The sequence below is a fragment of the Pithys albifrons genome, chromosome 10 (genome assembly GCF_047495875.1).
Source record: "Pithys albifrons albifrons isolate INPA30051 chromosome 10, PitAlb_v1, whole genome shotgun sequence".
Lineage (NCBI taxonomy): Eukaryota > Metazoa > Chordata > Aves > Passeriformes > Thamnophilidae > Pithys > Pithys albifrons.
Genome location: NC_092467.1, coordinates 7,228,881 through 7,256,160, shown reverse-complemented (window position 1 = coordinate 7,256,160; position 27,280 = coordinate 7,228,881). Strand labels below are relative to the sequence as shown.

General features: G+C 52.3%; 1 protein-coding gene across 3 annotated transcripts in view; it reads right to left on the bottom strand.

Annotated features, from left to right (window-relative positions):
- Nucleotides 1-377: 377 nt before the first annotated feature.
- CACNA1E (calcium voltage-gated channel subunit alpha1 E) overlaps nucleotides 378-27,280 on the bottom strand; it is a 131,705-nt gene continuing 104,802 nt past the window's right edge. The window contains exons 28-49 of one of the 3 annotated variants that reach the window (XM_071565743.1): nucleotides 24,848-24,944; nucleotides 23,576-23,736; nucleotides 23,019-23,156; nucleotides 22,275-22,476; nucleotides 21,918-22,082; nucleotides 21,351-21,461; nucleotides 20,313-20,396; nucleotides 20,105-20,230; nucleotides 19,846-19,911; nucleotides 17,800-17,891; nucleotides 17,491-17,656; nucleotides 17,196-17,323; nucleotides 10,672-10,768; nucleotides 8,829-8,934; nucleotides 7,271-7,378; nucleotides 6,647-6,747; nucleotides 6,273-6,379; nucleotides 5,533-5,641; nucleotides 3,988-4,116; nucleotides 2,347-2,527; nucleotides 2,054-2,244; nucleotides 378-1,141 (exon numbers count right to left, since the gene is read on the bottom strand). In XM_071565743.1, coding sequence (XP_071421844.1) covers nucleotides 602-1,141; nucleotides 2,054-2,244; nucleotides 2,347-2,527; nucleotides 3,988-4,116; nucleotides 5,533-5,641; nucleotides 6,273-6,379; nucleotides 6,647-6,747; nucleotides 7,271-7,378; nucleotides 8,829-8,934; nucleotides 10,672-10,768; nucleotides 17,196-17,323; nucleotides 17,491-17,656; nucleotides 17,800-17,891; nucleotides 19,846-19,911; nucleotides 20,105-20,230; nucleotides 20,313-20,396; nucleotides 21,351-21,461; nucleotides 21,918-22,082; nucleotides 22,275-22,476; nucleotides 23,019-23,156; nucleotides 23,576-23,736; nucleotides 24,848-24,944 — 3,205 coding nt within the window. In that variant the 3' untranslated portion in view covers nucleotides 378-601. Of the gene's footprint in view, nucleotides 1,142-2,053; nucleotides 2,245-2,346; nucleotides 2,528-3,987; nucleotides 4,117-5,532; nucleotides 5,642-6,272; nucleotides 6,380-6,646; nucleotides 6,748-7,270; nucleotides 7,379-8,828; nucleotides 8,935-10,671; nucleotides 10,769-14,656; nucleotides 14,754-17,195; nucleotides 17,324-17,490; nucleotides 17,657-17,799; nucleotides 17,892-19,845; nucleotides 19,912-20,104; nucleotides 20,231-20,312; nucleotides 20,397-21,350; nucleotides 21,462-21,917; nucleotides 22,083-22,274; nucleotides 22,477-23,018; nucleotides 23,157-23,575; nucleotides 23,737-24,847; nucleotides 24,945-27,280 lie in introns of all 3 variants that reach the window. The other 2 variants (XM_071565741.1, XM_071565742.1) reach the window with 2 other exon arrangements.

Genomic DNA, 27,280 nt, shown 5'->3' with positions numbered 1-27,280 from the left:
CTGGCTTGAGTTTTGCCACCACTGGCAGACAGAGCTGCTCAGGTCTGTCTGGTGCACTCTCATCCCCTGCACCCCACCATCATACTTTGACCCTTTTCCAGGCAGGATGAGACCTCAGGGAGTGTAATTCAAAGCCACAGCAGCACAAGCCCAAGCGATAGAGCAAAGAGGGCACATGGTGCCCCCTTGCTGGGACCCTCTGGCCTTGGGGAGCAGAAAACCATCAGGACAAGCCTTCCCGGGGGTTCTGCTTGGGGCAGGGAGTGGGGCTGCGGCTGGGGGGCTCTCCCTTGCCCCCCAGCACACGCACCCAGCCGGGCCACTCCACCACCCATTAAATGCTTCTCTGTGCAGAAAAAAAAGGTGATAGTAATAAATGAAAGTCGACAGATTTTAATTTTTTTTTTTGCACAAAGACTTGTTTTTTTCTTTTTTTTTTTCTTCCCCCTCCGTTCCGGTCGGTTTGGTTTTCTTCCTTTCCCCCCTGCATTTGGATTTGGTTTAGTTTCATTCCCAGGCGTGGCGAAGAGCATGCATTGGAGAGGGGCAGGGCGGCGGGGCTGGGGGGGGACAGCTGAGATGGGGTGGCGGGGCGCAGCCTCTAGCACTTGTCGTCTTCCTCGGTGTCGCTGAGCACGTCGATGCTGGCCCCGCACATCACGCCCTGCCCTGCCCCTCGCCTCCGCCGCCGGTAGTGCCCGTTGGGCATCTGCCAGCTGTGCCGCAGCGGCGGGGCCGAGCCGATGGTGTTGGAGCGGCCGAGGCTGGTGGCGACGGCCGCCTCGAAGGTGAGCGTCTCCTCCTCACCGCAGTCTGAGGCGTGCGAGTCGTCGTGCAGGGCCAGGTACGGCTCCGAGATGTAGCGCTGCGGGGTGGACTGCCGGCTCTGCTTCCCCGCCGGGGAGCTGGAAGACTCGGTCAGGCCGGCGGTGTTGGGATCCAGGGTGGAGGAGAGCAGCGGAGAGCCCCCCTCGCTCTCCTCGGCGGGCGGCGAGGCGTCCCCGGCGTGCCGGAGCATGGAGGCGTAGGACAGGAGGGGACGCGGCTTGGGGGGCACCGGCGGGAGCTGGCGCCGGCCTCGCCGGGGGGTGCTGGTGTCCGAGATGGAGGGGATGGAGCTTTCGCTCAGGGAGCCCATTCCCTGAAAAGCACCAAGACGCATCGGAGAATACAGAGGCAACAGGAAGCACCATGCATACACTCCCCCCACCCTGAGCCCGGGCTGCCTGTAGAATTCTTCTTCGATGGCCTTTGCCTGCCCCATCCCTGCCTCGGGGTCTGTTCCAGGGACGAGGATGGTGCTTGCTGAGGGCAGATCTCATCAGGATGTGCAGCTTCCTCAAGATGGGCACCAGAGAGGCAGACACCATCCCTCTCAGACCAGTGACAGTATTTGAGGGAACAGCATTAAGCTGTGTCAGGGGAGATTTAGGTTGGATATTAGGAAATGGCTCTTCTTTCCCACGAAGGTGGTTGGACACTGGAACAGGCTCCCCAAGGAAGTGAACAGAGCATCAGGTCTGACAGAGCTCAAGAAGCGTTTGGACAATGCCCTCAGCACATGGTGGGATTGTTGGAGTTGTCTGTGCAGGGCCAGAATTTGGTCTCAGTGATCCTTGTGGGTCCCTTCCAACTGAGGATATTTTATGATTCTATGCTCTTGGTGGTCAAATGCAAAAATCACCCACAGACCCACTGCAACAAGAGCTGATGGCTCGCCAGCTGCTGGTCTCCACAGGCAGCATTTCTGTGGGCTTCAAGCTGACTCAAACACTGGCATCTCCAGGCTTGTGTAGCTGGGACACCTTAACCTTGGCAGGAGGCAGATGCCACAGTGGCAAGAGGACCGGCATGGGATCCACCCCTCTCCCCACATGCTCTGCAGGATGCCCAAGCAGTCTCAGCCTGCTCAGCTTACAGGGGACACAGGGATGCCACTACAGGGAAGAGAAGCAGTGCAGAGCTCTCACAGTAGAGGCTTGTCTTCTCATTTTTGGCAAGGAACTTTTTCTAAGCTCTCCTTTGTGCTTAGGAAGGGCTTGTTGTCACCCACCTGTCTGCTGGGCGTCTGTGACCTTCCCTCGCTGGGTGACCGAGACTCACGCCGCCGCTCTGGTGACTCGTCCTGTGCCTGGGGACTCCTCTCCTCGGAGTTGCAGCGGGATATATCAGGGGACAGCAAATGCTTGCGCTCTTTGGATCGGCCCCGCTCCCTGCCTGAGCGGTGTCCCTCGGACCGGTGGCCTGTAGAACATCCATATCAGTGTCCACCATGCCCTTTGCAGGAACAAGGAACGCTTAAGCTGGAGATTTTTAGGATTTCTTATGGAATGCAGCCTTGCTCACCTGAGTCAGCGTTGAGGCGCCGGGCGGACAGCTGGAGTGAGGAGTGGTAGCTGCGCCGGCGGGACTTGTAGGTGTTGTCGCTGCTGCGCTCCATGGAGAACTCATCCAGCCAGGAGCTGTTGGGGCGCTTGTCCCGAATGGTGGAAAACGATCGCCGCATCGAGCTGGTGTCTGTCACCACCTGCAAGCAGCCCCGGCCAGCCGGGGAGGGGATTAGTACCAGGCAGGGCTGGGGACCCCAGCGGTCAAGAATTGCCAGTTCACTCCCATCATTGGGATCACCAGCCTGCAGGATGAGACTGGGGGTGGGGGCAGCCAGCCTGAGCACAGTTGCCCCCTCCATAAGATCTCCGCACAAATCAGGGTGGGAGGAGAGAGGGGTTGAGCCTTGGTGCTCACAGGCTCCCCTTCCCCTGCTGACTGGAGCCATTCTGCACAGACAAAGTGGGCAGCCTCAATTCAAGCCAAGGTGCTGCATGCTGGGGGGAGAGCAGAAGCATCTCCTCTAAGGCATGGGAACATGGAGAGTGCCAGACCATTTTCCCCTAGGCTGTCTCACCATCTCTCCTGCCTGGAAAACAGGGTCAAGTCGAGCAAACACAGAGAGGGGATCTTCCAGTGCCTGTTACTCTGTGTTCATGGCTGCCACCAATTTTCCAGACCCCTCCCTATGCTTCCTCTATTCCCACATCCCCATCCCTTTTCCCCTCCACTCATTCCCTCTCTCCTCACTCATGCTGCTGTTTTATCTTCCCTTTTCTTTCTCTCTCTCTCATCCTTCTCCTTTCTACCTTTTCCTCTCCTTCTAGCTTGTGTTCTCACTTCGTGGGTGAAACATCACCACCTTCCATATTTCCTTTGTTTTATCCTTTGCTTTTGCAGCCTCAGGCCATTCTCTGTCTCCATCTCCTGTCCTCTCACCTTTTGCTCCCATCCCCTCCTTCTAATCATCTCCTCTGCTGCTGAATAGTAAAGACAGCCCAGGAGGCAAAGCTTTCCTTCCTCTTCACACTCTCGTGATGTGCCACAGTATATCACTCTGGGACCAACACCAGGACCTGGTGCCTGCACCAGCACCTCTGGCAGAAAGCAGACTCAGAGACTTCATAACAACACTGAACCCCATAAAAGCATCAGTTTCTTATTGAAGGCTGAGCACAAGACAGAACAACAGAGAAACTGGGCAGACAAATGAGGTGAGATGTGGCCTGAGTTCCCCTGGACAGACAGAGAAGTGCATGTGCTGGGACAACAGAAAAAGACGGAAAAGGTGTTTCATCACCTGTGAGATCATCTGACAGTTGAGCTGGGAATCCTCAACCTCAACCAGAACCCAGGGCCAGACAAAAGGAGGGGTGTCCCACTGTGAGGAGACCCTGCTGCCTTCCAGCATGGTCCTGCTCCAGCATGGACTTCCCCCCCATGAGCCAGGAAATCAATTCCCCAGGCTGCTCTCTGCTGCCAGTGTCCCCCATGTAGGGGAACAGCAGCTCTCCTACTTGTGCAGCGTCCCAGAGATGGGGAAACACTCCAATACTGGGGTGTGGGGAAGCCACAGGGCTTGGCACAGAGAGAAGCCCTGGTGTTACCTGGCAGGCTTTGAATGGACCCGGCACCCATGGGGGCTTTGTTTGGTTTTACCTGGGGATCCACAGTGAGACGAGGCATGGAGGAGGCCCTCCCAGAGACAGCGTGGTCCTGAGTGTCCACGGGAAGGTAGCTGCCACGGTTAGAGGGCTGCACTCTTTGAAACTCCCTAACCTCTGGCTCCTGGAAACAAACACACAGCCAAGCTCTTGGAATGGGGTTGGAGCAGGGAGCACACTGCTTCTGCCCTGTTGGCAGGGGACAGCCCTGCTCACTCAGCTAGGGGCAGAATTTAGGTGGGCCAAAAATGGTTGGTGAAACACTGGTACAGTTCTTCAGAGAGGTGTGGATGCCCCATCCCTGGAAACATTCAAGGTCAGGTTGGATGGGGCTCTGAGTCACCTGATCAAGTTGAATATGTCCCTGCCAGGGAGGTTGGAACTGGATGAGCTTTAAAAGATTCCTTCCAACCGGAACTATTCTATGAAAAATAGAGTCTAAGACTATAATTCATCATGTGGCCACTGAAAAATAATCTCCAGTTCACAATCTATTGCAGGTGTGCCTTGATGTGGTACTTCAGGCTTGCCTGATGGCCTGCTCACCTTGTACCTCTTCAGTGACAGTGGAAACCCTGCCTGGATGTGGTGATGCCTTGGCTGCGCAGGGTTTAACTCCTTCTTTTGCCAGGAGGGGACAAATTTGTGGGATTTTCTTTGACCCAGCTTTAAGGATTTCCTGGCCACATCCCCATTAAGAGAACACACGCTGTTCACAGTACACTGGTTAATTCCCCGTTTAGGGGAATATTTGCAGAGGACGTGGTGACGAGATGGGCAGGCAGTGACTCTGGAGAGATCTGATAGAAGGTGACTTTATGAGGAGGGTGGGAGTCTTACTTGCCACCTTCCCATGTGGTCGGGGCGGCTGGGGCAGGGGACACCTGCCTGCATGGTACACAGCTCACACAGAGTGCCACAGACCCCTGGGACATGGACTGGGCTGCAGATGCACAGTGGTACAACACTGCATCCAACAGCATCAGGTGGTGCACAAGTGCACACACAGACATGGAGAGATATATATAGATATGTATATATATATATACACACACAGACAGACAGGCCGGCATGTGTGTGGGGCTGGAGGGGTGTGCTCCTGCTGGAGACAGTTTGACAGCTTGGCTTGGGACTGGGGACACCAGCACTGACAACAAAATGAACATGAATCCAAAAACATCAGATACCATCGCTCAGCACGGGGTAACCCACTGAAATGAGCGCTCAGTGGAAAAAAGAGCAGCCTGTGAAGAGAAGGACATTTTACTGCAGGACGTTGGACTCTGGTCACACCTCTCTCCCCAAAAGCACTTGCTGCTACCTGACCCTTCCGGCCAGGGCTGGTGCAGGGATGGCTGTGTCCCCAGTGCTAGAGGCAAGGGGCAGAGCACACCTAGGGACATTTATGCTCTGCTTTGGATCTGTGCATGACCCAGCAGCTGCCTTCCCTGTGCTGTGCTCACATCCCACACCTCCTGTGCCCACTAGTATCCTTGCTGGGACCACAGGTGAGTGCCCACCAGGAAGTGTGTGACTTTACCAGAGACTGGTGCTCCTGGAACTGCTCTTGGGCTGGATCCATGCACGCCAGCTGGAAGATCTCCTGTGGCGAGAGCGGGCTCAGAGAGGGGAACCCGCTTCGGCTGCTCCTGCAAAGACAGCTCACATTCAGGGAGGCCACAAGCTGGGTGGGGCCATAGCTGGGCATTGCCTCTCCAGTGGCTCAGAGCTGGGGCGCCCCTGTGCTTGCCCTCCAGGCTGTTGAGACCAACCCAGGACAAACATCATGTTCTCTGGAGAGCTGAAGTGGTGCCCAGGCAGGAGAGGACACCATCGCCTCAGGTCCCCAAGCAGCAGTGGGAACATCCCAAGTGCAGTGCCAGCAACTTCCACCATCTGACTGCCACCAGCCAGGATGCTGGGATCCCCCACTGATCCTGCACCACCCAGGGACCCACTGCACAACTGCTTCCAGGGTTCAGTCCATCCCAGACCCTCCTAGGTAAGAGTGATGGCACCTAGTTTTGGGATAGTCCTTCAGGAAGAGCATTCACACAGATCCTCAGCCATCCCCCTTTGCAACCTCTGCTGTTGGTGGTGATGCTGATGCACACCAGGTATCTGGAATGCTGCAAAAGCTTTGTGCTCATGACTGTGTTTTCGCTGCCCTCAGCAGCAATTTAACCCTCTGTGCATCCCACTGCCAGCTCCAAGAACAAAGCAAGGGCTATAGAAACAGAAAAGTGGCAGGACTACCTCTCTTCTCAGAGCAATACTCACAGGCCTGAGAGGGTGTCTTGCTGGAGGTACGGCAGAGCCTTTGCATTCGAGATGATTTCCTGTGGCAAGGAGGATGGCTCCATGCGCTGGAACATGGGAGCGTTTTTCTGCATTGAAGAAAGGAAGAAACTGAGCCTGCAGGCAATATGGATGGACAACTGGCACTTCGCCTACCACTTGGGAAGGGGACACTTGCTCATCTTTGATGTCAGGGAACAAGGATGGGCATACATGTGCCTCATAGTCACCAAACCCCAATGTGTACCACCATCTTCATCCCTCAGCTGCATTCCATGCAGCTGGCTGCACATTTGGTTGGGAAGTGATGGGAAGCAAGAGTGATGTGCCCACCACATACCCTCACTGAGCCTCACCTGCTCCTCCAGCTGCTGCCGCTGCTTCTTTGCTTTGCTCTGCTTGTAGTAATCCATGATCATCATGGCTGCATATATTTTCCCAACAGTCAGGTCAGAGGCTGAGAGCATAAGAAGGAATAAAGTGGAGATGCTTGTGTTGTAAGAGAAACAGCAGGTTTGCAAGCACCAGCATGGATCTCAGGAAGGGCCCTGCTGTGGGATACCCTGGTGACCCTCAGACACTGCTCATTGTTCCAAAAGAGAGAAGGCTGATGCTCATAGAGATAGAATTGATGGAGGTGGATTGAAATCATCACCCTAAGACACCAAGGCACACACCATCATTGCATCATCAGATGTAAGTGCACAAGTGATGCTCAGCCTCCCTCCCCGATGCTCCAGAGATGATTTACAGGAGACTCTGTTTGGCAGGAGTAAATCCCTGCCAACTGTGTGTTTTCCAAGAGGGTTCCCAAGCAGCCAGGCAGAGAAAGGCAGAAGCCAGCCTGTAGCAACAAACCCTTTTTCCCACTCTTCCCTCACCTGGGAATGGGTCTGACCAGTCCCCACCTCCCCTTGGGAAGAAGCTGCTGTGAGGATGATGGGAATTTGAAAGCAATGACAGTCCCTCCAGAGACTCACTTTTTGGCATGGGTACCAACAGGTCAAGCATCTTCTGTGATAGATGAGGCCAAATGGTCAGGATCTCCTTTTGAAGCTCGGAGTCTAACTGCTGCCAATCTGCACCACCTTGAGCAGCAGGGGGAAAAATGGCCCACACACATCAAGACCTGACACCAGGGTCCAACTAACCACCCCTTTCCCAGCTTGAAGTGAGGCTTACAAGCAGCAACCAGCTCTCTGGGCTGGGAGGGCCATCTTGCATCAGCAAGCCTCACAGGGAAACTGGTCTCCTGCTCTCACAGGGAAACTTTCCTACCATCCCTTCCATATGTGCCTCCATCTCCCCATCCCCTGCCCTCCCACTCAAACCTGCCACCTTCAAGCTTGCCTTGGGTCCGTCTCTGCAGCTCCAATCCTACTCCTGCCCACACACACCTGCTGCTGCCCCACTTTTCTGGTGAGTGGATCATGTGCTGGTGAAAGAGCAGCTCCACTTGGTAAATCTTTAAATGCTTGGTGACGCCGTGCATGGAGGGCAGAGCTCTCTGGCCAGTGGTGAAGGGGTTTGCTGACCTCAGGAAGACCCAGCTCATCAGGAGCTGTCAACATGCACCAACCAGAGATACCTGAGCCTGGGGCAAGTTGGATGAGCTATAGGAGACCCAAGTTCAAATCTCTGCTTTATCTAGAGGGGCTTGAAGCCATCATTTCAAGATTCAAGCACTAGGCTTTGGCTGATATCTTGCCCTTGGTTGGGTTTTCTTCCAATAGTTGAGCTGTTCCCAGGGGATGTTTTATTGAAAATGCCGTGTTTCTGCAGGAAGCTTTTGATCTCATGAATCACAGCCTTTCCAGTAACAGCAACAGAGCAGGTTTTCCTGCTCTGAACATTTTATCTGCCCTGAGAGAGATATTTCCTTTCCCCACAGCTTTAGGAAGCCAACCACATCTTTTCTCTCCTTGGTTTGGTTTTGTACATGGGGAGGAAAGGGAATTCTCTCTCTTCTCCATTACACAGTAGACATAAAGCTGTTTCTACCGGTTAGAAACAGCTTCTAGTGAAAAATTGGCCACTTCTTCCCTAAAGAAATAGATTTTTATTTTTTGAGATAGTGGCAAAAATTTGCCTGTTCAAGGTAATTGCTTCCATCCATATGCCAGGCTTTGGGCAGCCAAACCCAAACTGGCTGTAGCGTGCTCAGCCTGCCCAAAGAGAGAGGGTCTTTTTGCAAGGGCAAGCAGTGATAGGATAAGGGAGAACGATTTTAAGCTGAAAGAGTTTGGATTTAGATTGGATATTAGGAAGAAATTCTTCATTGTGAGGGTGGTGAGGCCTTGGCACAGGTTGCTCAGAGAAGCTGTGGACTCCCCATCTCTGGAAGTGTTCAAGGCCAGGTTGGATGGGATTTGGAGCAACCTGTTCTAGTGGAAGGTGTCCCTGCCCACGGCAGAGGGGTTGGAACAAGATGATCTTTAAGGTTTCTTCCAACACAAACCATTCTAGGATTCTGTGAAAAGATGATGATCACTCTGCGGCCCTCCTGGCTCTGTCCCCTCCCTCTCCCACTGACATTACCTTTGGCAATTTTGATGTCCAAGGCCGTGCGTATCAGCGCCATCAAGGTGGAGGTGAAATGGACCGTCATGTCCTCGGCCACAGGCATGTTCATCAGCACCAGTCTCTGCGCAAGAGAGAGAAGAAAACAGCGGACGGAAAACAATATCGAAAAACACATCGACCAGGCTGGAGGAAAAGAAATTAAACGTTAAACAAAAGGGAAAAAATAAAAATTAAAAATTAAAAAGCAACAAAGAGTGTCAAAACAGCACAGCCAAAAAAGAAGGGCAAGGATCAGCCCGCCGCCCACCCCCCCTCCGGCTCCTTCCACCCCAGGACACCGGCTCACTGCCTTCCAGGGCTCCTCCTGCACCCCAGGAACAGCCCCTGAGCCCCCCTCCCCATGGCACCCGGGCTGCCACAGCACCTCCCGGCACTTTTGGGAAGACACACCTCATCCATCAGGGATGCAGGCATGTGGGATGTGCAGGAAGGGGAGAGGGGGCTCAGGTTTCCATTCCCAGGTGGTTTGGCTTTCCAGCTCTCAACCCTTCCCACCTGGGGCAGGGGAGAGGAGGGTCCCTAACCTTCAGGGACTTCAGGTCGGCTGGATTCCTCTAGCATGCTACATCCTGGCGCTCCCTTTTTGCGTCTTTCAGAGATGAAGTTTGCCAGCACATGCAGGGGATCCAAATTATCCAAGGGTGGGGAAAGGAAGGGAAAGGAAGGGGGGGTAGAAAAAGTGCAGAAGGAAAGAAAAGGGCAACCAAGGCAGGTGAGACACGCCATGCTCCTTCCCCACCCTGGGCAGGCAGGGTGCAAACCAAAGTGACCAGATCCACTCTCCAGAGAGTATATTTTGCTTTGTGAATACCTTGGGTCATCCCTTCCCTGCCCACTTCTTTTCCACACATATTCTAATGTCCTTTCCCTGCCTTCAAGCCTCCCTTTTTCTCCTGGAAAAGTGTGATGGTGGATGTTTGCTTGTGTGAACGAACAAGAGAGAGTTGGAGAGGATGGAAGGATTTTTGAAAGTGTGTAGGAATGCCCCTGTGCTAGCCTTGAATGTTGCTGAAAGGGCTGTGGGCACCAGCCCATGGCCAATAAAAGCTTCCATTTGCTCCACACCTGGACAACAGATCACCCCATACCTCCTGGTTTTGTCCTGGTAGCTAATGCCCTTGGCAAAGCCATGCAGCTCCCACCCCATGTCCTTCAGGGCTTCCTGTGCTCCTGGTCCATGCCTATGCAGCTGGGAACACACTGTGCTGGTGCTGTGAGCTGACTGAGAGCCACCACCCCAGGTGGGAAAACTCAGAGACACCTTTGGAAGGCATCTGGCTTTGCCTTGCACAAGCCATCTTTGGAATAGCCTGTGCTGCTGCACCTGGCTCCTCAAACACAGCAGAGCTGCTCTTATGGGATTAGTCCTTGCTGCCCACCTGCTTCCCATCTCCATGAGCTTCTGTGCTGGATAGGATGGTTCCAAGCCCTGGGATGAGCTCCGTTCAGCGAGCTCGTAAGGACATCTCACTCTCCTAACTGTGCTACAGGGTTGCTCCTCACCTCATCTTCTGCAACCCTTCCACTTCCACACTATTGCGGATCCTGCCTCTCCTCTTCCATTAGGGTCTTCCATCCTGGAGCTCTGAGTGACCACAGAAGTGTCACATGCGTGGGCAGTGGAGACCAGCCAATGTGACCAGGACTCTTCTGAGCACACCAGGCTCCCCAGGGGTGAGCTAAACACATGTTGGACACCCCAACACCTTCCCAACTCCCCCAGCCCCACCTCCCACAGGTCCCTCAAGCCCCAGCTCCTGCTCAGCTCTAACCCCCATAGAAGGAAGGGTTGATCTACCTTATAGGCCACTTTGGAAGGACATCTCTTGCCGAGGCCTAGCGGTGGTGACATAAGAGTCAGCATTTCATACATCTCAGTGTAATGGATTCGGCCACTGCTCATGGAGGGGGAAGGGGAGGGAGGGAGATGCAGAGAAAAAGAAGGCATTCCCAAGAGAGCAGAAAAACGTACAAACAAAAAATAGTACAGGAAAACAGAAGAGAAAAAAAACAAACGGACAAACAGGAAAAGAACAGGAAACCCATTAATCAAGGCAAATCATACATGAGAGACTGTCCTGATGTGGATTTATAGCACTACTCACACAGACCCAGGAATGCTGGCAGAAAGCAACTCACCCCTCTCCTCTCTGCTGCTGGCCTCGAGCACCTTTCTCCCTACCAGCCTGGGACTCTTTTGGTCTCAACCCCTTTCCTAGAGTCCTCCAGCAGCCCCCACCTTGTCCCACAGGTTCCAGGGCTGTGTGCGAGTGGTATAAATCAGATACACGGCACTCGAGCCATGGGTTATTTGAGATCTTGGTGGTTTGCACCACAGTGCTCTGTGGCCTCCGTAGCGTCTTCCCTCCCGGGGGGGCCTGGGTATTGCTTTGCGTGGCCACCTAACCCATAGCCAGAAGGCTGTGTATCCCCAGCTCGTGGGGTCTATGCAATTGGGAGGCAGCATCTTGCATAGAAGGCAGTGGGCCAGGGTCACTTGTCAAAGGAAGATGCCCAGTTGCTTCCGTCTGGCTCTGCGGATGGACCACTTTCCCACCATGCACCAGTGCAAAAGGCATGCTGAATTGGCTGAAAAAACAAAACCAGGAGGAAAAGTTGTACATGCCATGCTCCCGCCCTGGCTCTCTCCCACATGCGGCTGCAAGTTCCACCAGGTTGGAGTTTAAAGAGTCTCAGCAGAGGCAGCTGTTTAGGCCTTCCAACATAAGGGTTCATTTGGGTTTCCCAAGGGAGGCAGTTAGGGTGGACCCCCACCTTGCGCTCCTCTGCTCTGTAAGGACCTGCCTAGGATTGCTGCAGTGAGGAGTGTTACTAAACAACAGGCCATCTGGTGATGCCTTGAGCCCTCTGCCAGGCTGAGATACTTGGGCTGTGTCTCCCTCTCTCTGCACATCCACATTTCCCAGGGATCTTGGGCTCGGCCACCTCTTCTTCCCCTCATGCCAGACTCCTGTCCTGCACTGCAAAGTTCTGGATGGTTAATGGGGAAGGGCAACTTCACAGTGACAATGGCATTGATCCTCACAGCTGGGACAGGAGGGTGCTGCTGGAGAGGAGCCCATCTCAGCCAGGGTGGCCTGGGAGAGAGGCCATTGCTGAAAAATTAAGCACCTCCACAGGATCTTTGCTTCTTCCCTAGAATGTACTCAGAGCAGTGTGTAAAAGGGAGAAGATATCTCCCCTTCTCAGGGACTGCCTGTGGTTTGGAAGCAGACCTCTGGCCAAAGAGGCCCCACCAAGATAAGTTCTGACAGTTCAGATGTGAACTAGAGATGGTGATGTCCCTCAGCTAGAGCTGTTTGGGGTACAGGCACAGAACAGGACCATCCCCTTTGAGATGTGACACACCTGAGTGGGTGAAAAAGAGAATTGATAACAACACTGGAGAATATTAAGCAAGATGATCAGAAGGAAATAGCCAGGTCCAGGAGTCTGTAAGCAGTGCCTTGGCAGAGCTGGATATGCACCGACTCAAGGTGTCTGAAGATGAGGTGACTTTGAAATTTTCATGCACTAATTTAGTTTTAAAAGGAAGCAAGACAGTGATCTTCTACCCACCCTTCCTGGTAGGGGGGATTTTAGGATTCCCAGCACATGATAGCCACTGTCTTTCATATTGAGATTCTCTGCACAATGAAGGAGGAAGGGATTCCTGTGAAAGAAGGAGTTTGCATCAGTGACCAAGAAGGACCATACGAGAACTACACACTTTGCTGCTACTCAGAGCAGAGATTTTAAACTGTGCTACTTCCCCACAGACTGAAGCACTGGCAGGCACATGGAATGATATCCATCTGAGCAGGAAGGCTCCAAAGACCTGGTCCAAGCACAAGTGCATCCTTGATGCAAAAGCTGACCCATCTACCCAAATCTGGACAGAGATGTGACCTGTGGCTAGGAAATAAGTACTGTGCCACACCAGCTGTTAGGAATAGCAAGTGATGCAAGAGTGGATTCAGAAACAGGTGATGTCCACAGGGACATTATCTTTGGAGCATTCTCCCACCAGGCAGGGCAGGCTCCCTGAACTGAAAGGAGTGCAAGTAGGGTTGGCATTTTGTAATCTGACAAGATGCAACAACCACATGGGTTTTCTTTCATCAGTTGCCTTTTGGGAATTGTTCCAGGGTAGCAGGAATCCCTGAAAAGCTCCTGTGTCCTTGAAATACCTCATGCACAGGGAGGAAGAGACTAAGGTAACACAAGGAAGAGACAGGGATGGTCTCCCTTACATGACAACAGAAGCTGTTCTCAGTACTCTTGGCCTCCACCTGCCCTTGAGTTTATCCACCTTAACTGCTCTGTCCATCCACAGTCAGCAGAAATCGCAAATTGCTCCAGAGCTCCCTCTTCCTAGGAAACATTACAGGTACCTCTCTAAGCTCCAGGTGATCCAGCTTAGGAGAGCAGTGCCTGCCAGTGGAGTGATCTTGATAACGAGAAAGACTAACAACTCCTCCCAAAAGTGTCTTCTGTCTGCTAGGACCTGAGCAAATGTTCTCAGCAAAGATGCCGTCCTTTGCCAGGGATGCAACAGACAAGAGTGGAAAGACTTCAAGGAGCTCTTCCGGGAGCAGATGAGCCATCTGAGATTCTTGCAAGAAATTTCCTGTCTCTAAATACCTCTAATGATTGAGCATTCAGGCCTTATCTTGCTCTCCCTCAGGATGATGCACCACCTAAGGTCATGCATCATCCGCATGTCCAGATGTGGAGGATGAGAGCTGCTCCAGGGATGCTGAGTGGAAGAAGCCACTTTCTGATGTGTGGAGAAGGATAGGGTGACAACTGTAGGTTGCACCAAGTAATCCTCTTCCTCTACAGAGCCAAGATCAAAGGCTGGAGGCATCTGAGCTTCCCTTATACATGTCCTCAGATGCTGTGAGGGATGCAGAAGGAAGAACAAGCTCTGTGATTCATTCTTTCATGCCATGGACACAGACATAATCACGGCACTTCAAAGAAAGTGGCAGGTGCAGGATTTTACTCAGTTCTCACCCCAAAATAAAACTTAAAAAAAAATTGCAAGTCAGCAAGACACAAGGAGACCAAATCACTGCTGTGGACTCATGGCCAGCAGCCGAGAGCTTGGCTCAAGCTGAGGGAGAGGAGCTGTTGAGCTCCAGAGATGTGCACTGGTGTCATCACCTCCCAGGCAGATCCAGAAAGCTGTGGGCAAGACTGGCAAAAGCCCTGCTCCCCAGAGACGTGGTTCATTGTCCTCCAAAGTGCCATATTTGAGAAAGGGTTTGTTTGGTAGAGCACAGCAGCCCCCAGGGAGAGAGGTCACTCTGGCCTCCCCATCCTCTCCCCCAGCCCTCACTCTCCAAAACAACAGCAAAGTCCCCAACATCCTTCAGCCTTTGCTGTCCCCCCTTCCCTCTCCAGGAGCAAACCACATCTAAGCTCCCCTGCCAAAGCTTCTCCCACGTGAGGTACTTTGAGAAGCCAAGCAGGGACAGTGGCATTTGGCCTGGTACCCCTTGGGGCTCTCTGCGCCGGTGGAACTGGGGTTAGGGGGCTGGCTGAGGGACGCAATTTGTCAAAACCCACCCCAGGAGGCTCTGAGCAGCCCTGGCCCCACTCATGCCTCCCCTTGAGGGGAACAGCTGCTGGCTCTGGGAGGCAGTGGACCTCTTTAAACTCGAAGGAAAGCAACGTCAGGGTTCCCTGGGGAGGCGCGGTGGAGGTAGAGCAGGGGAGAAGGAGGGGTGGATGGTGCGTCCCGTGGCCAGATTGTGGCGGAGGACTGGGAGGCAAACCTTGCACGCCACCCTGTAGGGGCAGTTCTCTCCTAGGCCCAGAGGAGGCGAGATCACCCGTACTAATTTGTACATATCCTTATACGAGATCCTGCCGCTGCAAAGGAAGCACAGGTGGGTTAATAGGACACTGAGAGGGAGGAGGGGAGGATGGAGAGCTTAACCAGGGGATGCTCGGGTCATCTTTGGGGCAAGGCCCCCAGGAGTGCACAGATCTCCTTCTGGCTCTGTCAGACCCAGAGAGGGGAAAGCTGTGAGCAACAGCTACTGCCTTCTCCACTGTAAGAGTCAGCTCATATCTCCTTTACACTGTCCTATCTTCACCCTGGAGAAGAACACCACTCCATCCCTCTTCTTCCTCATGCCCCTGACCCCTATGCCTGGTGGGAGAGGGCTGGGATTTTAGACAGGATGAGCCTGCAGCTTGGTTGGGGTCTAGCCACCACAGCCCCTTTTGATAGAGTTTTGTCCCATCACATCACCACAGACCCGACCCTCACATGGCCAACTCTCTGGGCCTCACAAAGTCCCAGGGAAGTTGGTAGCTGAGCCACTTGTCTCCAATATCTGGGGAACCTGAGATAGGGAGAAATAATGTGACCGGCTGGTGGATGTGGCACTAGCACCTGGGTCTGTCACGGTCCAGTCCTGTGCTCCAACCACCAGACCACACTCAGCCAAGGGTGCACATTATTAGAAGCAAACCTTCCCCTACACACACCCCTTCTCGCCCACAGAAGCACATCTCCCCAGACCCAGTGCAGTCATCACAGGATACCATCCGTATCCTCCTGCACCGCTGAAATATTGAAGCAGTTGAGGCAGAGAGCTGGCAGGAGAGGGTGAAGGGGCCATTGGATGCTGAGCTCCCCACTCTACTCCAAACTAGAGCCCTTTGAGAAGCAGGACTGTGTGGGGTGGAAGTGCTGAGGTGCAGCATGCTGCAGCCTCCCAGGCATCCTTAGACAAGCTTGGAGGGAAACCACATGAGGAGGCAAAGAACAGCACTGCCATCCTATCCAGTGCCTTTGCCTCTGGTTTTCCCCTTGCTCTGCTCCCATCTCCTCTCCATTGCTAGCCGGATGGAGAACCCAGCCAGAACCCAAGCATGTCGGCATGACCCATCCCTCAGCCCCCCTAGAGTTGGGTGTTTTCCCCATGAGACCTTCTTGTGATAGTCCCAGTGTCAGGATGCAGAACTGCTGCCCCACTCAGGCAGTGGGACCTATTCAGTTGTACTTACCCATTCCTCACCCAGCACCAGGGCCAGGGCTGCCCTGACAGGCCCTGCACCACCAGCTCCTCTGCATGTCTCCTAACCATGGGCTACATATCATGAAAGAGCATGGCTTGCTCAGAAAACAGAGGGGCACATGGCATGGATAGAACAGCCCAGACATGCTTTTACTGTGACTGTCCTGGATAATGAGGCCACCAACATGGGGGGCAAGACTGAATGATGTGCCTGGTATGACGAAACCGTTCCCAAGAGTCATGGGTGAGATGCCCCATCCTGAGCTGCTGGATGTTCCACTGCTCTCACCTTCTCTCCTTTCCCTTTTGGAGCTGATATTAAGCATAAAAAATATATTGGCTGGGGCTGGTCTTTTGAGGGGCAGGACTTGAACAGCAGAGGCAAAGAGTCTCCAAAGGAGCATGTGTGGCTGCCCAAGGCTCGCAGGCTAAGATGAACCACACTTCCTGGCATAGTGGTGGTGGATCATGTCTCCAAAGAGGTGGTGCTTGGGCTGTAGGAGGGAGGAAGGGGCCACACAAGGCACCCTCATGGTGCTGGGGCTGAATGAAGGGCAAACATGCTCCCACAGCTGCCAGGGGCTCCCCATTGCCCTAGGGATGCTTGAGACCATCCTAGGAGGAGGTGCAAAGGAGAGCGAGTCCTCTACAGCAGCAGGAGCAGAGCCAGTGGGTATGTACAGTCACTGTGAGCCTATTCCATTGCTGGGAACAAGCTGCTGCCTGGAAACAGGAGCCCTGTTCACTAGGATCCTCATCAGCGAGGGCAGGAATGCAGGAAACAAAGTCCTCCCATCTCTAGAGGGGTTCACAAGCTGGCCAGCATAGGAACACAGTTCGCCAAACACATTCCAACCTAGGTCCTCTGCAGGTGGCTTCGCAGGAACTCAGCAGACCCCCAGCATCTCCCCATGGCTGGAAACCATTTCCCCTCAGCTCTGCTCTGATGGGGAGCTGTGGGTGCTGGGGACCAAGTAATGGAGCCAGTCTCAGGGCAGAGGCATCCAGATGATGCACAGGGACAGGGAAGGAGGCTGAGGAGGATCTGCCCGCTGGGCGAGGAGAGGAGAAGCAGGAACCTCCAGCTCTCAGGATAAAAACTATGGAAAACCATGAACATCACCCAGGACACCTGTGCCATCAGCCACTGTAGGAACCACCTTCTGCCCATATAACAAATATGGGTGACAGCAGCCCATCCCTGATCATCCCAGCCATAACTGATGGCTCCAATAGAACACAGAGATGTTCCTTTAAAACCTGAGAGAAGGACCTGACTACATACCACGCTGCTCTGTCATACTCTGCCCAGATTCGGACAAACTCATCTAGATGGTGAGGTCCCAGGATGGAGGAATCCCTTGTCAAGTACTCAAAATTGTCCATGATGACTGCCACAAACAGGTTGAGCATCTAAATTAAAGGGGAAAAGGCAGAGAGAAATGAATGTGGTGGGAGAGGGAGGAAAGAAGGGAAGGGAGAGAGAAGGAAGAATGATTGTGGGAAGATGATGGAAGATGACCATATGGCTGGAGTCCTGATGATGGGGATCCCCAGAGCTCTCAGAGGAAATAACTCACCAGGAAGGAGCAGAAGAAGATGAAGGAGACGAAGTAAACATAGGCCAGATCGGTTCCGCAGCGCTCGTTCTCATTCTGCCCAGACGTCGCTGTCGTATCTGGCTCGCAGCCTTTGCCCTCCAGGCAGGACAGCATGATCTCCTGCCATGCCTCTCCCGTGGCACTCCTGTGCCCAACACAGCCGTTCTCAGCAGCTCATGGTGGCATAGGATGGAGTCGGAGCAGGTTGTCCCCGGGAGAACACTCACAACCCCCTGCCCAAATTAAATATCTCTGGCATGCAGAGGAGCATTTTTCAGGGCTGCTTACCTGAAGAGGAGCATGAGGGAGCCCAGGAAGCTGCGGAAGTTGTTGTGTCGGTTAATGTGGCTTTCCTCGTCAAGTTTGATATTGCCAAAAACCTACAGGAGGAAGGAAAATAGCTCAGCTCTTCAGGCAAGAAGAGCCAGGGAAGCAGCTCGCATTCACATTCCTATTCCTGAAAACCTTCAACACCAAGTTGGACAGGGCTCTGATCTAGCTGAAGATGTCGTGCCATGGGGTTGGACAAGATGACCTTTAAAGTCCCTTCCAATCCAAACCATTCTATGACTCTGATTCTACAAAACATACCCCAGCAAACACAGACTGGTGCACAGCCAGCACGCCAAGGAGCTGGTGCCAAGCAGCCACTGGGGAAGGACTCTTCTCTCCTTGGCAGGGATTTACAGTGGGTGGCAAAGGCTGCAAGAGGCTGAGCTACCATGGAAACAGGAGCAGAGGACCTGGGATCAGCTGAGTCCAACTGCTCCACATCTATCCCTCTGATGTGCTATGGGTGGCATCTGAGTGCTGCATGGCACCCAGTGGTTCTGAGACAAAGTCCCACCACCGTGGATAGGTGCTGGATCATGGTCCTGGAAACTCCCAGGAGCTTTTTTGTTGGTGGAGAAATGGTCCATGCTGCTTTGGTCAGTCACAGCAGTGCAAACAGGGTGGGAAAGGGCTCAGGGAGGGAGGGACAGATCAAGTGCTAACACACTATAGACAGCGAGACAGCTGGGACTACCATCCCCAGGGCCAAGAGAGGCAACAACACCACAAACATGGACAAAATTCTAGTAAAGATCCACAGCCAAGGCCATAGAAAGACATAATGAACATTTGTAAAGTGCCTCAAATAGAGAAAATGTGCTGTTATTACTGTTAAATATTTATTCCCCTTTCCCTGAACCTAAAAATACACTAACTGCAGAGTATTTTTTCCCTGAACAGGTTTTTTGGAATGTGTAATTGTAGAATATTTTCTGCCTCCAGCTATTTTGCTCAAATAACGCCCACAGACTTTACTGCTTGGGGATTTGTTCACAATGGTGTTAAGAAAAAAAATAAAATAAATCAAATACTACCACATGGCAGGGCAGGGGGGCTGAGTCAGATGGCGGCTGTACAGCATGGAGAACACCTGGAGCTGGTGCTGAGATGTGTAGGACAGAGCAGCAAAAAACAGCCACAGGACTCTCAGGGCAGGAGAGAGTGGGAGGAAGCTCCCAAACACCAGCGCTGCCAAGCAGCACAAGTTGGGGCCCTCCCCCCAAAAGATCTGCCTGTCCTGGCAGCACATGTCAGGCATTGGATACTGCAGCAGTTCATCAGGCAGCTCCACTTCCCAAGTATTCGTCGTTGAAGATGCTTTGTCAGATCTTCAGCATGGGATTTAGTCATTGCAGAAGGGAGGTGGCCCCACAGCACGTGCAGAGCTGAGGATTTTACCTCACATGCTTCTTATTTACCAGCTGGAGCCTGGAAAGCTGATGTCTCCCCATGCTCTGTAGACCTCCCACCAGTTAGTGGGTCATTGCAGGGCTCTGAGTTTGAGTGCCCAAGCAGCAGCACAGCTACAACATAAACCCTCAGTGGAGGGACAAGGTGGACAGTGGGCTGCAGGGATCCCAGCTGTGATCCAGTCATTTGGATGGGAAAGACAGAAGGCTGCTCACCAGGTCCCTCAGGCATGAAATCAATCCCTGGGGGCTGTCTAGTTAAAGATTTAGTAATTGCTAAACAAAGAGGTGGGGATTTGCAAGAAGTCACTGCATAGGATGCCCAGCTGAGTCCCCAAGGCCACATCTCCCAAGGTGCAAGTTGGAAAGGCAGGTGAAGAGCAAGACTGAACAAGCCTGTGGCAGTTTCCCCAGGGCATGTGGCTCTGCAGCTACCAACCAAGCTGTTCCACCCTCGGGACCTTCCTGGACACTATGACCGAGTGAAGCAATGACAGGCAGGCACAAGGCTTGCTCCCGTGTACAATGATGAGGACATGCCAGTGTAGGCTGTTCACACCAGAGGGATGTACATGGAGATGTCTGTGCTCACCTGCATCCCAATGATGGCATAGATGAAGAAAAGCATGGCGATCAGGAGGCAGACATAGGGAAGTGCCTGCAAGAGAAGCAGATGAGTCATCTCATTTATCACACGTTCAGCTCCAGAGGAGTACAAAAAGCACAGTGGGCAGGTAAACCGTGCCGATCCATCTCTCCTACAAGCCAACAAGACCTTGGGAACAGCCTGCATTTGGGAACAGCACCACATCCCTGTGGCCTGAGTGGGGACCAGGGCACATAAGTCTTACCTTGAAGGACTGCACAAATGTCCAGAGCAGGATGCGGATGGTGTAACCCTGGCGGAGCAGCTTGATGAGACGAGCAGCCCGGAAAAGCTTCAGGAAGCTCATGTTGAAACTGCTGGTGTTCACCAGCTGGGAGGAGATGAGAGGGTCAGAGGGAGGTGGGAGCCCCCAGGGCCACAGTACAGTCTTTTCCTCCCAGCTCCTGCCTCACCTTGGTGTCTGTGAGGATGATCTCTGTAATGCTGCCGATAACAGTGATGAAGTCAAAGATGTTCCAGGTGTCCCGGAAATAATTCTGCAAAAGGAAGGAAAGAAGGAACATGGATTTGAGCTTGGGGATGGCAGATCTGAAAGGCGCTGGGGCACGGGCCAAAGCTGCTCATGGAAAACCATGGAGACCTTGCAGCCCATTTGTATGCAGCCACGGTCTGAATACCATCCTGTGTCTGAGACAGTGGCAGACCTGAGCATGTCTGCAGCAAGCAGCTTCTCCTGGGAGATGATTCATGCATCCAATAGGCCACTCTGGCAAACACGAGCAGGAAAAGTAGCCACTGACAGTCCATGTCAGTCTGTAATGGCTCATCATACCAATCACACCCAGAAGACTGTTTTGCCCTCCTCTTCATGGGCACCTGCACTCATCTCAGCTGCTGCTATTTGTGCAGCCAACTAGTGCAAGGCCAAACGTGACCATGACTGGTGCTACTGGGAGCAGGGAGGGTGGATAGAAGCCCTCCTGCTAGTGGACCTCATCTCCTATAAGCAGGAAATAGTACATGGAGATAAGGCAGTGTATGGTTTCAAATCTTAAGTGAGCAGCTGGGGGCTTGAAGACTGTGAATCAGGCAAGGAGGATTCACTGCTGCCCAAGTCTGATCCAACTGATATAGCTCAAGGACAGAAGTGCACCAGTATTTCCCGATGCTGGGGACAAGGGACCACAGTCACCAGCACATGAAGCAGCAGTTGACCTGAACAAAGTGGCAGCACAGCACATAAATGGTCCAGGTACCAGAGAACAGCAGAAACAAAGCAAGAAGTAAAGTAGCAGTGTGGCTTTTCCCAGCAGCATCCAGCAGTGGGAAATATAATGAGAACCCAAGGAGTGAATCCAGCCTAAATGCAGCGCTCAGGCCAAGATCCAAAATAAGTAGCAACAACTTCACATTATTAACACCTTCTCTCTGATCTGTGCACTGCCGAAGTCCAGATTAATACCCTTGTAAAGAACAGGAGCAGCACTCACCAGGAAGCCAAAAGCGATGATCTTGAGGACGCACTCCAAGGAGAACACCATGGTGAAGGCAATGTTCAGGTACTTCAGGGCCAGCTCATAGGTGTATGGAGCAGAGTAGTACTGATGGAAACAGAGACACATCACTAGCCAGGAGGGGGGCCTGCCAGCCCCTTGACTGACGTGGTCCATGTTTGTTGCCCTGACTGCCTCAAGACTTCCTTTCTCCCCCACTCTCCCAGGACAGACCTGTCCCTTTCTCTGGGGACATCCAGACCATCTTTTCCCCTCCACTGCTCTCCCAGGACAGTTGCCATTCCTTCTAAATAGGAAGTACCTAGTAAATCCAGATCTGTCTGCAGTAGTTAAGAGGTCCGGATCATTTGGATCATCTTGTTTAGACAAGATGCCACCTCCTGTTTGGGGCATGTGTTATTTCAAGTGACTATGCCAAGGGAATACATGCTCAGACTGTGCCTCAGAGTATCTCCACAACCAAAATACCCATCAGTCCCATCCTGATTGATCCTCCTTCTCCCCACTGCCCCAAACAGGACAGGCTTACTCCAACTGGCTCACCTTCATCATCAGCACCACAGTGTTCAGGGCTATCATGGCCATGATGGTGTACTCGAAGGATGGGGAGACCACGAAGTGCCAGACGCGATACTGGAAGGTGTGTCGGTTCTGGGGCATGTACCGTGTGAGGGGCTTGGCACTGATGGCAAAGTCAATGCAGGCCCTCTGGAATAAAACAACATACATCACACCCTGGCTGATGGAAACATGGGGGACAGTGGCTGTCATATTTCTTTTCTTCATGGTCTGGGAAGGGCAGGTGGCCCCATGGGTTTCTTACACCTTTTCAATATCTAGGGAGCTCCCGAACTGCAAAAAACCTACAGAAATGTCCTCTTTCCTCCTCCCAGACTGTACCTCATTCTTCTCCAGACTGCACTCCTCCATCATTTTGTCTCCTTGCTCTTGGAATGTAATGATGATGAGAGCCACAAAAATGTTGACAAAGAAGAAAGGGAAGACCACAAAATAGACGACATAAAAAATGGACATCTCCATGCGGTTGCTGCGGCTGGGCCCACGATCCTCCTCCGTCACATCCACTGAATGCTGCAGCACCCTGTGGGCAGAGAGGTAAAGAAAAGCAACCAGAGGTATGTCCATCAGAGCTGCCACCATGCAACACTTCCAATGGGACCTGCTCTGTACAGCCAGCTCTGTCTGTTCCTGCTTGTACAACGACAAGGTAAAACTATCTCAATCTGCTTTCAAGGACAAACCTTCTAAGCAGGTACAGCTTGTTTTATGGTGCTTTACCTATGCCCCTGATGAAAAATGGATTTTCCTGTGCTCTACACACAGAGTAACGTACTGTCCAAGTTCACATGAGTATGTAGAGAGATCTAGTCCTATGGTTATCTCTAATATTGACCTAAAATATATCTCAGGGCCATACAGGAGAAGGGCTTATCCATCACTCACTCCTAAAGGAAGGTAACTCCAGCCATAGCCCCAGCCTCACAGCAGGGCTTAAAGCTCTTTTGTCCTGGAATAATTTCTCCTAATTCCTCTCCTCCCTCCTGCCCAGCAGTTCCTCTCTCAGTCCCACCTGGGATCCACTGGGGATGTGATTCAAGGGGACGAACAGAGAAGAATACTCACTGGGGCCAACCCTCGCCAGTGGAGACTGTGAACAGGGTGAGCAAAGCCCAGATGATATTGTCGTAGTGAAACTCATGGCGTTTCCATTCCCGGCATTTCACCTCCATCTTGTTCTTCTCATGGTCCACGTAGTTCCCTCTGCAAGGTTGGGAGAGAGCAATGACCTTATTTTTTACACTGCCCAACTATGGGATGGTGGGTATAAAACCTGGGGCAGTGTGTGTCTGCAGTGGGGGGCACCTTTTCTCTCACAGGGATGGAGGGAGAAATGGGGAGAAGGTGGTTAAAATGGCAAGGAAGCAGTGAAGAGGTAAGCAAAATAGAAAACAGGAGGAAATAACAGGAGCAAAATAACAGTCTCTGCATTCCATGGAAGAATGTGCAGTGCTGACACAGCGATGGGGACAGGGCTCAGTCCATGCAATCCACCCCAAGAGATACAGCTAAGAGTGAATCATGACCAAGGACTTAACTGGGAATCACAGCAGACATTACCCAGCACGCTGCCCTTGCTAGAGGTGTCAAGTAGCATCAGACCTACTCAACAGGGCACCTACATGCAGTCCTTCTGTGTGTCCTTAGAGCTGTCAGTGCAGTAGAAAAACTTCCCCTTGAAGAGCTGGACGGCGATGACGGCAAAGATGAACATAAAGAGCTTGTAGACAATAAGGATGTTGAAGACGTTCTTGAGGGATGTCACAACACAGTCGAAGACGGCCTGTGGGAGAGGGCAGAGCTCACCCTGGAGAACCCAGAGTCCTGGCAAAGGGCAGGATCAAAATCAGGCTACTGTGTGGAAAGGCATTTACCACTCCTGGTAGGGAAAGGAGGAAAAAGCTGGGCTTTCCCCCAGGCAAAAAGCTATTTTATAATCGAGGTTGACACCAGAGTCCCCACAGCACACATGGAGGCACCATGCAGCCCCTGAGACAGCACCAGGGATGGATGTTTGTATCCTCAGTGTTCTCTGCAACCAGGGCAACAGACAGGGGACCATCCTAATGTTGCAACTGGCAGCACTAAAGACTAATTAGTAAACACTTTATTGTTTTGCATCACCCCAAATACATGGCAGAGCAAATACCTCTGCCTGCAACAGCAGCATCTCCCTTAGTGCCCTCAGCCCTAGTTCTCATAGAATTTTAAGTGAGGAATGTCCTTACCCCTGTTTCATGGTGGAGACAGGCATTTCCAGAAATGAACTGACATGGGCTGAATACATCCACTGACCAAGAAGAAAAGCTGGGGTCAAACCCCGTGTTTCTGAGGTGCCACCCTGTGTCTCGTTCATCAGCCAAATCACTTTTAAGTCAAAAACAGAGCTTCCTCAGTCTCTTTCTCCTTTCTGGTTCTATACCCCATCAGCCAAGGTAGGAAAATCCATAATCCTACCTGTGCCACAGGAATAATTCCACTACTGAGATGGGAAATCTCCCTCCAGTGCAACACCATGACAGCATAGCACACAAACCCCCAAGTTGTTTGCAAGCTGCTCTGGAGAAAAAGACCATTTGGAAAGAGATTTGAGCTCTCCAAAACCAGGACAATCTATTTTTTAGGACAGCATCTGGGTTTTGCTGCCTTGTGCCTCACGGGCAGAGGAACTATCTCCAACACCTTACAGATGTCCGGGCTTGCTTTTAATAACTTGTTGCACCTCAGGAATGGAGCAGCCTGAACAGTGCTGTGGTTGGAAACAGGGCTCCTAAAGCACACCAAAAGCTTTGAAAACAACTTGTTCATTGCTCACAAGCAAATCCATGTGCGTGGTCCCTGACCCACCATTCCATGAAGAAGACAGGTGTAAGGCAGGAGATGGAGGTCGTTACCTTCAGCTTGGGCAGTCGCTTGATGGTTTTCAGAGGCCTCAAGACTCGCAGCACACGAAGAGACTTGATGGTCTTGATATCCCGGCCCTTGTTGGTCCTACCACATCAGAGGGAGGCACACGCACCCAAAAATGGAACAGAGAGACAATAACTTTGTAGACCTGGATGTTCTGGGGGTTTAAACTGCTGACAACACCCCCCCAGCACGTGTGAAGATGGGAACAAGAGGGGCACAAACGTGCAACTGCTGAGTCCTCAGCCTACCTAAACACATCTCCTCCAACACACACACTGACAGCTGGCAGAGATGAAAAATTAAGCAAATATTCTCCTCCTCAGGATTAGCAACCTTCCTCTTTGCCAAGGAGCACTGACCTTAACAAACCCCTCGGTGTGGGAAGCAGGGCAATGCCAGGGCTGGGGCAGGTAATGCCAGGAGGTTTTCAGGGCAAAAGCATACAAGGAGCTTCCTTACTGCAAGCACATGCCTTTTGCAGATAGAGCTTGCACTAGGCCCCCATCATTGCAAATTGTTTTCAACCATTACTACTAGTTGCAAGAAATGAATAATAAAATGAGGAGGATGCACTCAGTGGGATCTGCACTGCTGAGAAATTGTGGGTGCCCAACCCCTGGAAGTGTTCTAGGTGAAGTTGTATAGGGCCCTGAGCAAGCTGGTCTAGTAGGTGTTCCTGCCCAAGGCAGGAGGGTTGGACCCTTGGAAGGGGCTGCCCTTGCCTCCACCCCAAGTTAGCCAAGGGAGGCAGAGATTAACAGTACAATTATTGAGGAAATCTGCCTCATGACCCTAATTCCTTTAATATGATCACTATTGCCAACCACAATACCAGGGGGTTTTTCTTATCTTTTCACTAAAGCCCATGGACTAGATCTCAGGATGGAGAAGAGGTCCTGGTGAAGGTGGCATGGCTTGGATCCACCAGGCACCCTCAAAAACCGTCAAGGAAATGACTCGCAACAACAGATGCTCCCAATTACACAGCTCCTCTGTGAGGGTTAATGCAACAGGGAGCACAGTAATGGGATTAATCATTAAGAGATGTAAACAAACCCAGTAATTAATAGTCCTCCCTGGGAGCACAGCCCCACATATGCATGGGAAGCAACAGTATAAACAGCCCTGGGACTCACTTTACACCTCCTGGTTCCTGTTTTGCTCATTATCAGGGGCTTGGGCATCTGGACTCAGGGTTGGGGCAAGGACTTGAGGGCAGTACTTGGCTAGTGCAAGCTGCCACCAAGGCCAGCTCAATTGCAGTGCTTAACATCTACTAAGGAGGGATCTCTTCAGACCTCAGGGGTGCCTGCAGAGCAGTGTACTGCAGTCTTTGCAAATGCAGCTAAGGGTCAGCACTGGCGTTGGACAGACTGACATCCACCTGCACTCATCCCCCTGCACTCCCCAGAGCCACAGCCCACAATATCCCGACCACCATAGTTACCCCAAAGCATTCCTGTCGGTGATCCAGCCCAGCAGCCACCAAACATCACCAGCAGAGAGAGGGGGGGGAAAAAAGAGAGAAAAGAGGAATAAGGTAAGAAAAGTATCAGGGAAGCTGCACAGCAGTGATTGCAACCTCTCAGGTATGGGGACTCTGTGGCAGCTCTCCACCACCCCATGCCTAGGTTTAAAGGCATGATGAGTAGACCACATTATGTCCTTCAGGATGGGGCATATCTTCAGCGAGAGACTCACCCAGCAACCCAGGAGCTCCTGCCCTCCCTGCTGGAGGTTTTGGGTGGGGGGCATATAGTGAAAGCTCTGCTGCAAGAGAAACCTGCAGAGAGCATGACAGTGGGTGACAGCAGGTGGGTGCATGGTCCTCCTTAGCCAAGAGTTGAGGGGGGACCTCAAGGCTTGGCCCCAGCCAGCTAAAGGTAGGTACTTCCAAGGGAACCTACCTGCAAAGCTACAATAGTTCCCATCCAAATTCTGCTACATCACTCACCTCCATAAAGAAATCCACTGATAAAAGCCTGAACTGCAGAACAGAGGCCTCTGCAACTCAGCAGGATGCTCATTTGGAGAAGCCAATGTGGGCTACAAGGCCCCAAGTTGTAACCAAGCCTCTGTCCCTGTTTGAGCTGAGTCCCTGCCACAAGCACACACAGCTGTGGGCAAGGCCTACAAGTAAAACATTTCTTAAAACACACAAAACTAACCCCAGACCCTGGCTGCATGTTAGTCCAATAGGCAGAAAATGCATTGAAAAGAGGAAAGGTTAACTTTGTAGCAGCTCCCCGGTGGGACCTCTGTCCTGACTAGCCTCACATGAGGTTATTTTGCAGTATGTTGAGGTTCCTCTTGCTTCCAGATACTGATGTCAACTGGCACAATGAGATGCTGCTCTGCAAGGAAAGCGGCACCTCTGCTGGGCACCTGCCCTTGCTCACCAGGTAAGAAGATGAGGG